The 12,707-nt window shown below is 43.7% G+C and overlaps 2 protein-coding genes across 2 annotated transcripts; one reads left to right on the forward strand and one right to left on the reverse strand.

Annotated features, from left to right (window-relative positions):
- The first annotated feature begins 3,494 nt into the window (after positions 1-3,494).
- On the forward strand, positions 3,495-11,271 carry LOC109878453 (transcription initiation factor TFIID subunit 5-like). Its single transcript, XM_020470677.2, has 12 exons — positions 3,495-3,920; positions 5,091-5,331; positions 5,590-5,737; positions 5,852-6,019; positions 6,250-6,413; positions 6,744-6,879; positions 7,124-7,244; positions 7,456-7,585; positions 8,119-8,283; positions 8,489-8,666; positions 10,230-10,407; positions 10,619-11,271. The coding sequence occupies exons 1-12, from the start codon at positions 3,515-3,517 to the stop codon at positions 10,831-10,833; spliced, it is 2,250 nt and encodes a 749-aa protein (XP_020326266.1). The 5' UTR covers positions 3,495-3,514; the 3' UTR covers positions 10,834-11,271.
- A 5-nt stretch (positions 11,272-11,276) lies between these two features.
- On the reverse strand, positions 11,277-12,639 carry LOC109878454 (ATP synthase membrane subunit DAPIT, mitochondrial-like). Its single transcript, XM_020470678.2, has 4 exons — positions 12,526-12,639; positions 11,784-11,882; positions 11,605-11,695; positions 11,277-11,405 (listed from the first exon to the last, which is right to left on the reverse strand). The coding sequence occupies exons 2-3, from the start codon at positions 11,868-11,870 to the stop codon at positions 11,606-11,608; spliced, it is 177 nt and encodes a 58-aa protein (XP_020326267.1). The 5' UTR covers positions 11,871-11,882; positions 12,526-12,639; the 3' UTR covers positions 11,277-11,405; position 11,605.
- Between the last annotated feature and the right edge of the window lie 68 nt (positions 12,640-12,707).

Consider the following 12,707-nt stretch of genomic DNA (forward strand, 5'->3'; position numbering starts at 1 on the left):
CTGACAGGGTGTCATTACACTGACATTCCAGCACCAGGTTTTACATGGACCAGGGTCCTTTTACAGGGGAGGAGGAGGTGTAGCTGGAGCACTGCGTTTGTTGCATAACAGCTGCAGCAGTCTAGGGCGGTGTGGGGGCGAGGAGGGGGGAACGCACAGACGTTAGCATTACTCAGCCCAGGGTGTTGGCCATCAGTGCTTGACTTGGCCAGGAGCTGAGTACCGGCACCTCAAATGTTCTACTGCTTGAGCTCCTGTTCCTCATATAGAATATTAGCTCAAAAGTACCGGCACCTATTTCAGTCCATGTCGAGCATTGGTGGCCATGCGTGTGGACTCACAGGGCTTTAGCACTGTAGACACATACACACATGCTGTTCCTCCTCCACATAACTTGTGATCTTTTTATGTGGTTTCTCACCTATCAAATACACTCATGCAGGAGCAGATGTGGGACTGAAAGTCCGTTCTAGTACTCTCATCTTCATCCCCCAGACAATCTCTCTGTTGTGTGATCCAGAAACAGACATTCTAAATGTTAAACGCTTGTGTTTCACTAACTGCTTATTCTAATAATAATAGATGCAGGGGTTAATTAATTCATTTGTGACCAGAATGGTAGCCTAGCGGTTAAGAGGTTGGTCCAGTACCCGAAAGGTTGCTGGTTCAAATCTCCGAGCTGACTAGGTGAATAATCTGCTGTTGTGTCCTTGAGCAAGGCACTCCACCCTACTTTCTCCAGTAAGTTGCTCTGGATAAGAGTGTCTGCTAAATGACTAAAATGTCAAATGGATGGACCGGTCCCCACAGAGTATAACTTTGAATTTCCAACTTTATGCTGACAAGACTTCCTGCTATGATATTGTATACGAAACATACTAGTTTGCCTTTCAACTGAAATTGTGCAGTCTTCCTGTACTTTGTCTATGTAATTGATAATGAGGTCTGGTGTACAGCCCATACTGAGGAGTCTGGGGGATTCTGTATGAAGGACTGCAGTGCAAGCTCAGCAGGTGTGCTGCAGAAGGGGATCTGATTAACCCCCTCTTCTCTTCCCTCCTCCCTGTAACACCAATCACATTGAACAACAGAGGTCCCCCAACTCACAAGGTGCATCCAAAATGGTATCGCATATTGTCACACCCTGATCTGTTTCACCTGTATAGTGCTTATCCCCCCCCCCCCCCCCACCAGGTGTCTCCCATTTGTCCCCATTATCTGTGTATTTATACCTGCATTTTCTGTTTGTCTGTTGCCAGTTTGTCTTGTCCCATCAAGTCCTACCAGCGGGTTCCAGTGTTTCCTGTGCGCTAGTTTTTGGTTTTCCTAGGCGTCCCAGTTCTGACCTTTCTGCCTCTCCTGATCCTGCCTGCCGTCCTATACCTGCCTGACTTGGATTATGAATCTTTGCCTGCCTTGACTTCCCTTTTGCTGAGCGGATGATCTCTGCATGTGTGGTTCCCACCGTGAAGCATTGCGGAGGAGGTGTGATGGTGTGGGGGTGCTTTGCTGGTGACACTGTCTGTGATTGATTTAGAATCCAAGGCACACTTAACCAGCATGGCTACCACAGCATTCTGCAGCGATACGCCATCCCATCTGGTTTGTGCTTAGTGGCACCGTCATTTGTTTTTCAACAGGACAAACACACCTCCAGGCTGTGTAAGGGCTATTTGACCAAGGAGAGTGATGGAGTGCTGCATCAGATGACCTGGCTTCAGAGTGAAGGAAAAGCAGCCAACAAGTGCTCAGAATATGTGGGAACTCCTGAAAGACTGTTGTAAAAGCATACCAAGAGTGCAAAGCTATCATCAAGGCAAAGGGTGGCTACTTTGAAGAATCTAAAATATATTTTGATTTGTTTAACACTGTTTTGGTTACTACATGATTCCAAATGTGTTATTTCATAGGTTTGATGTCTTCAGTATTATTCTACAATGTAGAAAATAGTCAAAATAAAGAAAAACAGTGGGAATAAGTAGGTGTGTCCAAACTTTTGACTGGTACTGTATCTACATTAAAATACAAAAATAGTCATGGGAAGCATAAATATAACATCACAAATCACTCAGAAAAAAAACATTCCTCAACTAAGTCCCCAAACAATGTTTTAAATTGACAGACTGGCATCAGAACATCAAGATGAAATGTACACTACCGTTCAAAAGTTTGGGGTCACTTAGAAATGTCCTTATTTTTGAAAGAAAAGCACATTTTGTGTCCATTAAAATAACATCAAATTGATCAGAAATACAGTGTAGACGTTGTAAAAGAAGGGCCGCATCCCAGAATCGCCGCTTCACTGTTGACGTTGTAAAAGAAGGGCCGCATCCCGGAGTCGCCGCTTCACTGTTGACGTTGTAAAAGAATATATATATATTTTTTCTCCATATATAGTGAATTCATGAGTCAGAAATCTGTGAAATGTTGTTTTATTGAAAGCCTCTGGCAGAATTATTTATTTTGGTCAAAAGTACTATAGGTTTGAGTCAGGAAATGTTTACTTATTCACCTAAATTTCTCCTTATTGACCGATCAGGTAGCCTGATTTCAGATGTGTCCATGTAAACTGGATTATTAGGAAAATCGTTCTTCTTGCAAAGCATGTTAACAGTTTAAACAAACTATTATATTAATCTGATTTTGCCCAATAATAAAATCAAAATTGCATTATTGTATTATTGTGTGCATGTAACCGTACTCAATGTCTTTCTCGTAGAATAGATTGACAGCACAGCATTGCTGAAGGAGCAGCAGGTAGCTTAGCGATTAAGAGCGTTGGGCCAGTAACCGAAAGGTCGCTTGGTCGAATCCCCGAGCCAACTAGGTGAAAAATTGGTCGATGTGCCCTTGAGCAAGGCACTTTGCCCTAATTGCTCCTGTAAGTCACTCTGGATAAGAGCGTCTGCTAAATGACTAGAATATAAAAATGTATTGCTTTTTCTGTCTTTTTTTTTTTACACCATTTAATTGAAAACAGCAGCAATAAAAAATATACTGGTATTGCCGAATCCCTTCAAACGTGAGTGAGTGGGCACAAAGCGCCACCTACTGGTACAACTGACACATGACTGGCACATATAGATCACAGATCCCCAGTCAAGGATAATCATTTTTTGTATATTTTTGTCAGCAGGTGAAAAATATATACTAACTAAAACTAAAAGCAATACAGGTAATGCAACAAATATTTACCTCTAAGCTATTAGCTGTCCTCTTCAATAATGTTAAGTTACAAATACAAGATTTTCATATAATACAAAAATGTAAACATCATAGCACAATATTTCTACAAGGCTAGAAATATGATTTGGCCATAATAAATCGTTTCTAAAATATAAACTCGAATTTTGATTGGCTGCTGTACAGGAATGACGGTCCTCTAAGAATTCGCCTACACCACTGAGAACCAACGAAACTACAATTTCTTCTTTGGGAGGACCAATCAGAATTTTAGATATTGTGCGGTCCACGTTTTTTTTTTTTTCCCGTACATGCGCACTTCATTTCGAAAATGGCGGCTGTGCAAGATGGTCAGCTCAATATGGAGGTCGAAAAAGACATAAAAACTGAAATAACAAACGATGGGTCTGGAAACATCAATGCAAACTCTTCGTCACCCGGTTCTACGTCTTCAGGCGGTAAATCGAAATCTCCAGCGGGATCGGGTGAAGATCAACAGACACTGCTCGCGGTGTTGCAATTTCTCAAGAGGAATAAATTGACCGAGTCGGTCGACATTTTGCGGCGAGAAGCGGGCTTATCTGCAGATGCAGATGATTCCCCTGTATCCGATTCGGCGGGAGCTGGATCGGGTGGCGTCCCAAATGTCAGTGCTGATGGGGGGGATGCCAACTCTCTCCTCAGCCGAGTGTCAATCGCCACCCCCGTCGCACCCCCGGCCACCGCACCCCCAAAAGGTCTCGTGCGATCACATTCAAAAGTCATGCGTATTGTTTTGATTTGCCTTGTTAGCTAGCTACCCAGCTAAGATACCAAAATACATGATATTATGCATATTCACAAGAGCATGCAATGCAATTATGCGATTTGTTATTGCCAGTTGGCTTACTGTTGAATGAATGAGGCACGAGGGAGCATGACAGCCAGTCCTGAAACTGCTGTTTTTGTTCCTCATACTGTTGCTGCAAGATGTATGAAAAGAGTTCTTGCGATAAGACCATAGCTACGGGAAGTATGGGTGCTGAGTTTGTGCAGCACCCCCTGAAAAAAAACATAATAAAACATTTGAAAAATAGTAATGCAAAATAGTAATATTTTTGAAAAAAATATTTTCACAAAAGTAGTGCGCTCGGCCTTTATTAGTATAAGCGGACTGATATAGATGTATGTTACCGCGAAGCACTTTTTTCCCCTCCAGCTTCTCTGCTTTGGCAAAAAAAAAGTAGTTGTATCATTGCAGGATTCAATAGTTGGAATTGTAAGAGTTGTTCCCCTGTCCCTTTGTCTGAGATTGTCATTCTAATGGAATCTAGAAAGAACAAAACCCTGTCCTCAATCATTTACATCAAAAGGTAGAAAGTTATGGGCAAAGACACAAAACATCCAGTTCAAATTAAATATTTTTCTTGACCAAATAAAATTGAAAAACCACAATTTACCATCCTTACAAACCACTTAATGTAAATGTACATTACTGTATTGTACATAGGCTGGTCATCTAGGTTTGTACCTGTAGACTTTCCATCACCATGAAGAACAACAATGCACAATACAGTAATTGAGAGCATTGAGACATCAAGTGGTTTCGGATGTGGCTCAGGTGGTAGAGCATGTCGCTTGCAGTGCTAGGATTGTGGGTTGGATTCCCACGGGGGGCCAGTATGAAAATGTATGTTTTTATGTTCCACAAGTTAATGGTTTTGTACAGATAATTATCAGACTCGGGTTACAAACGCAGGTAAACACTCAAAATAGATTTAGCTTCTGTTTTCACAAAAGTAGTGCACTGGGCCTTTACTAGTCGCAGAACCCCAAAACTACTATGGATAAGACCAATAGTTATATTACTATAAGTTAGCTACTCTAATATATTCATTCTTCTAACAACTACTACTGTGCTTGTACAGTGGTGGCAGCATCAGGTGGGGAAGACCAACCAGACGTCAACGTTGTCTTGTCGGCCTATAGCCAGCAGGGGGACCCTGTCCTCTACCCACTCTACTATAACGGCCTGAAGAAGTTTATAGAGTCTGTCCTGGACTGCCACAGAGCTGAACTCTCCCAGGTCTTCTACCCACTGTTTGTCCACATGTACCTGGAGCTGGTCTACAACAACCACGAGAATGAGGCTAAACAGTTTTTTGAAAAGTAAGTGTTGTGGACTGGTAGTGTTGTTGCTCCCTTGTAGCGTCTCCAAAGTTCCTGCCTGTCAAGTACATGTCTTTTATTGATTTTAGGTCCAACTGGTGTATTGATTTGTCAGGGACTTTTATGAGTTCCACAATCAAATGGGAAACAACCTGTTCTATTTGTAACTGCCCAACTCAGTGTAATGTGACACTATTCATGCGTTATTTAGATGTTAGATCCACTGACTCTGCTCCCTGCTGTCTCTCCCTACCTCAGGTTCAGCGGTGACCAGGAGTGTTACTACGAGGAGGACCTCCGCATCCTCTCCAGTATGTCCAAGAAGGAACACATGAAGGGAAACGAGACCATGCTGGACTTCAGGACCAGCAAGTTTGTCCTCCGCATCTCCCGAGACTCCTACCAGGTAAGTAGTCTTGATGGGCCAGCAACTTCAAATCCCAGCACTGACTGGGGGGGGGGGTAAATGTCAAGGTCTCTGTGGCAGTTGACAATAACGTATCGTATGTTATCTTACCAGCTGTTGAAGAGGCACCTGCAGGAACGTCAGAACAACCAGATCTGGAATATTATACAGGAACATCTCTATATTGATATCTTTGACGGGATGCCTCGGAGTAAAAGTCAGATTGATGCCATGTCGGGCAGTCTGGCTGGGGAGGGCAAGAGAGATGCCAACAAAGCCAAGGTGGGTGTGTGTGTGTGGGGGGGGGGGGGGTTGTCGGTGTGAGTGATGCTGAAGCAAAAATCTGTTATAGCTGGTTTGTTTTAAAGTGATAGTGTTATCAATGTATGTGTGAGCAAGCCAGTGAGCAATACTTTTTCATTTTAGATATGCACTACTGTATTTTCTGATTTGAGAGATGAAAACTATCTGTACTGACTAGACTTACTGTACAACTCCTGGCTGTTGTGCAGGTGTTCTATGGTCTTCTGAAGGAGCCAGAGATCGAGGTACCTCTGGACGATGAGGATGAGGAGGCAGAGAACGAGGAGGGCAAACCCAAGAAGAAGAAACCGAAGAAGGACAGCATGGGCTCCAAGAGCAAGAAACAGGACCCCAACGCACCCCAACAAACTAGGTACGTCACCACGGACACACATTTCTTTAGTTACGCGTTGTTTTCCTTAGTGCACACGCCCTAGCGAACCGTTTTGCTAGGGAAAATGTTTATTTTTTATTTAACAGGTAGTCCCTGTTTCAGTTCATTTTCATTTGGTGCCTAATGAACACAGCACAGATTTCCTTGTGTTTCAGAGACCACGAACAACATTTGTACTCTATTCTGCACTAGAGTTAGCCACGAAGCTTGTTAGCATTTGCAGTCCTTCCCCATTGAAACAACTGTTACTGCCTGATTATGACTTATGAATGATGTATAAATTGACCATGTTATTTTTTTATATCCAAGAATCCCCCTCCCTGAGCTGAAGGACTCTGACAAGCTGGACAAGATCATGAACATGAAGGAGGCCACGAAGAAGATTCGTCTGAGCCCAGACAACCTACCCTCCATCTGTTTCTACTCCTTCCTCAACGCCTACCAGGTCAGCCATGCTTGGATATGGATTTTCAATGTTTGAATGACAACTTTATTAGTATTCAAGTATAACTTGATTTCAATGTTGACAAAAACGTATTCATATTTTTGTGATGAGCTCAGTGTTATCAACATGAAGCTTCTAAAGCATCAGTATTTAATATTGTGAATAAAACTTTTACTCTCAGTATTACCACAAAACAATGCGGTAACATACAGTATTCTGTCTTGTCTTGACCTTGGACCTGTAGGGTCTGACAGCGGTGGACTTCACAGATGACTCCAGTCTGATCGCGGGGGGCTTCGCTGACTCCACCGTTAGGGTGTGGAGCGTCACACCCAAGAAACTACGCCGGGTCAAATCTGCAGCAGGTAAATGACAATGGTGACCACAGAGATAATATACAATACATCCTGCACACATCCAAACACATGTTATGACCAAGGCTGAAAGTAGCATTCCACAAGCCATCTATAACCATTGTTGAACTTGAGATCATAAGCTTGCACATAAATTGATAGTAACCATGACTTTAAATCTGCTCCCTCTCTCTCTCTCTCTCTCTCTCTCCTCTCCCTGTAGACCTGAGTAATATTGATAAAGAGTCTGATGACGTGTTGGAGAGGATCATGGATGAGAAGACAGCCAGTGAGTCTAAGATCCTGTACGGACACAGTGGACCAGTATACGGCATCAGCTTCAGCCCTGACAGGTAAGATGTTATAAAGTGATCATTGGGGGGGACACTTTCCCGAACTCAGATTGAACCTGGTCCTGGACTATGAAGAATGCCTAAGGTAGGGGTGTCGAACTGATTTTGCCCCGGGGGCCGCATTCGATCTTCAATGAGGTCTGGAAGGCCGCACTGAAACGGTCTTATTTCCTTGCCGTCAAATTTTTCTAAAAAGGAGTCCACTATACATCGTTAATGGAATTTTTTTATGCTCCCTGACTGTCTAGTGATTAATTAGCGAGCTGGACAGTCAAGAAACATTTTTTTATGTTTTATTTGACACCCCTGGTCTAAGGGCTTTTTAGTCCAAGACGGTGCTTAATCTGTGTGTGGAAAACTGGACCTGGGTGTATCATGTAGTGTGGCATATTGGACTAATGTTAAAGAGGAGGCAAGGATGCATAGTTTGAATTAATGAACCTCATAGAGATTTGAAACACTAGAGTTACTGTCTTTTCTAGTGTTCTTATTTCTACGGATAACTTCAATTCTCCTCTAATCATGTATTTTAGGAACTACCTGTTGTCCAGTTCTGAGGACGGTACAGTCAGACTGTGGAGTCTGCAGACGTTCACCTGTCTGGTGGGGTATAAAGGACACAACTACCCTGTCTGGGACACTCAGTTCTCACCTTATGGTTACTACTTTATCTCTGGGGGACATGACCGAGTCGCTCGGTAAGAACCCTCATTAACACCTAATGTTCCATTTGTTTCAATGCAATTGATGAATGGCATTCTTTGGGCCTGTTTCCTGGACAGGACTTTCAAAGCTTAATTTATGTCTAGAGAAAAAGCCTGACTGTAATTTGGTTTTGTTTACCTGATGGGTCGCAAGAAAACAGCCACTGGTCTTTTTGAGGTTTTGTGTCTTCTTCCGCAGTCTGTGGGCGACTGACCACTACCAGCCCCTGCGTATGTTCGCTGGTCACCTGGCTGACATCACGTGCACCCTCTTCCACCCTAACTCCAACTACGTGGCCACGGGTTCAGCTGACCGTACAATCCGCCTCTGGGACGTCCTGACTGGAAACTGTGTCCGCATCCTCACGGGTCACAAGGTACGAAGAGTTCAAGGTCGTAGGGCACCTGGTGGTCTGTTCTCTCCCAATAGAATGTGTATAGGATGGTTTGGTGTTCAAGGTCATGTTTAGTAGGCACGAAAGGAACAACCTGAATTCATTTTTTTCACAGCCCTGAGTAACATGTCCTTTTGTACAAATGTACACTGCTCAAAAAAATAAAGGGACACTTAAACACAATGTAACTCCAAGTCAACCACACTTCTGGGAAATCAAACTGTCCACTTAGGAAGCAACACTGATTGACAATACATTTCACATGCTGTTGTGCAAATGGAATAGACAACAGTTGGAAATTATAGGCAATTAGCAAGACACCCCCAATAAAGAGTGGTTCTGCAGGTGATAACCACAGACCACTTCTCAGTTCCTATTCTTCCTGGCTGATGTTTTGGTCACTTTTGAATGCTGGCGGTGCTTTCACTCTAGTGGTAGCATGAGATGGAGTCTACAACCCACACAAGTGGCTCAGGTAGTGCAGCTCATCCAGGATGGCAAATCAATGCGAGCTGTGGCAAGAAGGTTTGCTGTGTCTGTCAGCGTAGTGTCCAGAGCATGGAGGCGCTACCAGGAGACAGGCCAGTACATCAGGCGCCCTGTGCTCTTCACAGATGAAAGCAGGTTCACACAGCACATGTGACAGACATGACAGTCTGGAGACGCCGTGGAGAACGTTCTGCTGCCTGCAACATCCTCCAGCATGACCGGTTTGGCGGTGGGTCAGTCATGGTGTGGGGTGGCATTTCTTTGGGGAGCCGCACAGCCCTCCATGTGCTCGCCAGAGGTAGCCTGACTGCCATTAGGTACCGAGATGAGATCCTCAGACCCCTTGTGAGACCATATGCTGGTGCGGTTGGCCCTGGGTTCCTCCTAATGCAAGACAATGCTAGACCTCATGTGGCTGGAGTGTGTCAGCAGTTCCTGCAAGAGGAAGGCATTGATGCCATGGACTGGCCCGCCCGTTCCCCAGACCTGAATCCAATTGAGCACATCTGAGACATCATGTCTCGTTCCATCCACCAACGCCACGTTGCACCACACTGTCCAGGAGTTGGCGGATGCTTTAGTCCAGGTCTGGGAGGAGATCCCTCAGGAGACCATCCGCCACCTCATCAGGAGCATGCCCAGGCGTTGTAGAGAGGTCATACAGGCATGTGGAGGCCACACACACTACTGAGCCTCATTTTGACTTATTTTAAGGACATTACATCAAAGTTGGATCAGCCTGTAGTGTGGTTTTCCACTTTAATTTTGAGTGTGACTCCAAATCCAGACCTCCATGGGTTAATACATTTGATTTCCATTGATAATTTTTGTGTGATTTTGTTGTCAGCACATTCAACTATGTAAAGAAAAATGTATTCAATAAGAATATTTCATTCATTTAGATCTAGGATGTTATTTTAGTGTTCCCTTTATTTTTTTGAGCAGTGTATATTGTATGTATGATTTAAAATAGCTTGTTGCATACTGTACACAACAAGAGTAGTGTGTGTGTGATGTTACTGAACCTCCATCTCAATAAACCGGTTTGGTTCCCAGGGTCCCATTCATTCCCTGGCCTTCTCCCCCAATGGGAAGTTCATGGCCTCGGGAGCAACTGACGGCAGGGTTCTACTGTGGGATGTTGGTCACGGCCTGATGGTCGGAGAGCTGAAGGGACATTCTGACACCATCTACGCCCTCAAGTTCAGCAGGGACGGAGAGATACTAGCCTCAGGTTGGTGCCCCTTTAGTCTAACTGGCATGTAATAGCCTTTTCACACTACTGAGCCCTTTGTGCTGGCCTGGTCATGCACCCACCATACTTAAAGACAATGTGAAAAGAAAATATCTGAGCAAGCACAGTATGGTTTAGGGGGATATTGGGTCTACAAGAAATGTATGCTTGTAGTTTTCCACCACTCCACTTATTATATAATATTTTCCAGGCTCAATGGATAACACTGTTAAACTGTGGGATACACTGAAGGCCTTTGATGATGTGGAGCTGGATGACTTCACCGCGGCAACAGGTCACATCCATCTACCAGAGAACTCCCAGGAGCTGTTGCTAGGCACCTACATGACCAAGTCCACCCCAGTCATTCACCTGCACTTCACCCGCAGGAACCTACTGCTGGCTGCAGGGGCCTACAACCCATGAGGACATTCAGAGAACCCCCTGCTAAAAAAAAGACTAGGGTTGTGTGAGATGAGAAATTACAAAAGTCTTATCCAACCACAGACAGTGGATCAAAGCAAAATGCCCAACCAGTTGATTTGGCTAACTGAAGTTTATCAACTGTGATGCAGACCTAAGGACCTTGCTTGTTCCAAAAGCTGATCTAGGATTTGATTGATCCCACCCAGCCTAAAATTACTCTGGGGTGAAATTGCCCCTAGATACAGATCCAGGATAAGCTTGTCCTCGCAAACTGACCCAGGACCAGTGTCACCTTTCTCGCCTAAAGAGTGCCATTACTAGCCTATTATAGAGACAACAGTTATTTTTTTTTTCACTGCCACAAACAGTTTTATGTGGCTGTCGTGCTATAGTCTTTTATAACGGTGCATATTGTGTAAATAAAACACTTTTTATTGACTTGGTGGGTTAAAATTTACATTGTTTTTATTGTTAATAACACGGCGATGCCAAGTAATATGGCCTTATTTCTTGCAAGCACATCCAGCTGCCGTCAAGCTTCCAACCACTATACTACAGAACAGTCAGGACACCTGTGGGGAAACGAGAACACATGGGATATATACAGTTAGCTTTCCACCAGAAACATGTATTGTCCATACAAAGACATCCTGATTATAGTCAAATACACATTTCTGAATAAAACAGTACAGTCTTAACAATTATAAAATGGTAAGTTTGCTAGACAAAATGGGTACGAGAAACTGATGGTATCTTATGCAATACACTCACATCACTTCGCCGTGACAGCCGCCTGTTTCTTGGGCTTCAACTTGAAGAAGAGGGCAATGGTGGCTATGCTTGCATATGTGAGCAAGACACACTGTGGACAGAATAACACACGTGTGACCTTTCTGAGAATGTGAACTGGTTGTACACCATCTTGCACAGTAATTCATGCATGAACTTACGTTCCTCCTGCCTGTGATTGTGTATGCATTGAAGTACTTGGCAAAACCAGTAAACTGGTGACTGGTTCCTGCGTCGTGTCCGCCCATGTTGGATAGTAGCTGGTCCAGAGAGAAATAGATTACTCAGTCAATTACAATGCATTGAGGATGACAGAGGGCAAGTAAAAAGTAATGCCAACCACAAATGATGGATAGGCCTATTTCTAAACACCCACGAGCAAGTAAGTTATCAGTACTCATTGTGTACTTATTGTACTGGGGGAAAAAATGATTACTCAAGACAACTTGCCTGTCAAACATTGAAGCTCAGTAGCCCTAGTTGACAAGCCTGACGGCCTGCAAGCCAGACAGCTTCATCCCACAACAGTGGAAACAAATGGGCTAACAACGTTAGCTAGTTACAGTAATTGTATAATGTAATTGTGTGGTACCATTCAACCCAAAGCGGAATGCTATATTCGTGTGGGTATTGTTTGTTAGCTGGTTCACTTTCATTCAAAAACAGTAGCTGGCCAGGCAGTAGCTAGCTAGCTACCGCTAGAGGTTAACGTTAGCAAACAATCGGGCTTGTCTTGAGTTACCTCGCTAACGTTAGCAATATTGTCTAGCAAGATTAGTTGGTACTGACAAACTAAACGGGAATTTTAGAGACACCACAAGCAACAGCGTCCTGGAGAAGGCTGTTATAAAACGTAGGAAAATTAATAAAGCTAGATGTTATATTGATTGTCACTATTCTTACCTTGTGCACGGAATTGTACAAGTGCCCTTCAACGAGAGAGGCCGAAATGCTAAAAGTATCAGGAAATCCCGCCTACACTCTACAGCGCATGTTCAGTGGTTAGTATTTAGTGAACCAATGTTTGTGGACGAAGCTAACGTCAATCAATTAATAACCCCGCCTTTTTCAAGTAAAATTGAACA

This window comes from Oncorhynchus kisutch, linkage group LG1 (assembly GCF_002021735.2).
Source record: "Oncorhynchus kisutch isolate 150728-3 linkage group LG1, Okis_V2, whole genome shotgun sequence".
Classification (NCBI taxonomy): domain Eukaryota; kingdom Metazoa; phylum Chordata; class Actinopteri; order Salmoniformes; family Salmonidae; genus Oncorhynchus; species Oncorhynchus kisutch.

Bases quoted from the DNA above. Each gene is read 5' to 3' on its own strand.
- LOC109878453 (XM_020470677.2), top strand. From the start codon at position 3,515: ATGGCGGCTGTGCAAGATGGTCAGCTCAATATGGAGGTCGAAAAAGAC. The intron at 6,414-6,743 runs GTACGTCACCAC...TTTATATCCAAG, and splicing joins AACGCACCCCAACAAACTAG to AATCCCCCTCCCTGAGCTGA. The intron at 7,586-8,118 runs GTAAGATGTTAT...CATGTATTTTAG, and splicing joins ATCAGCTTCAGCCCTGACAG to GAACTACCTGTTGTCCAGTT.
- LOC109878454 (XM_020470678.2), bottom strand. From the start codon at position 11,870: ATGGGCGGACACGACGCAGGAACCAGTCACCAGTTTACTGGTTTTGCC. The intron at 11,696-11,783 runs GTAAGTTCATGC...TTCTGTCCACAG, and splicing joins CAATCACAGGCAGGAGGAAC to TGTGTCTTGCTCACATATGC.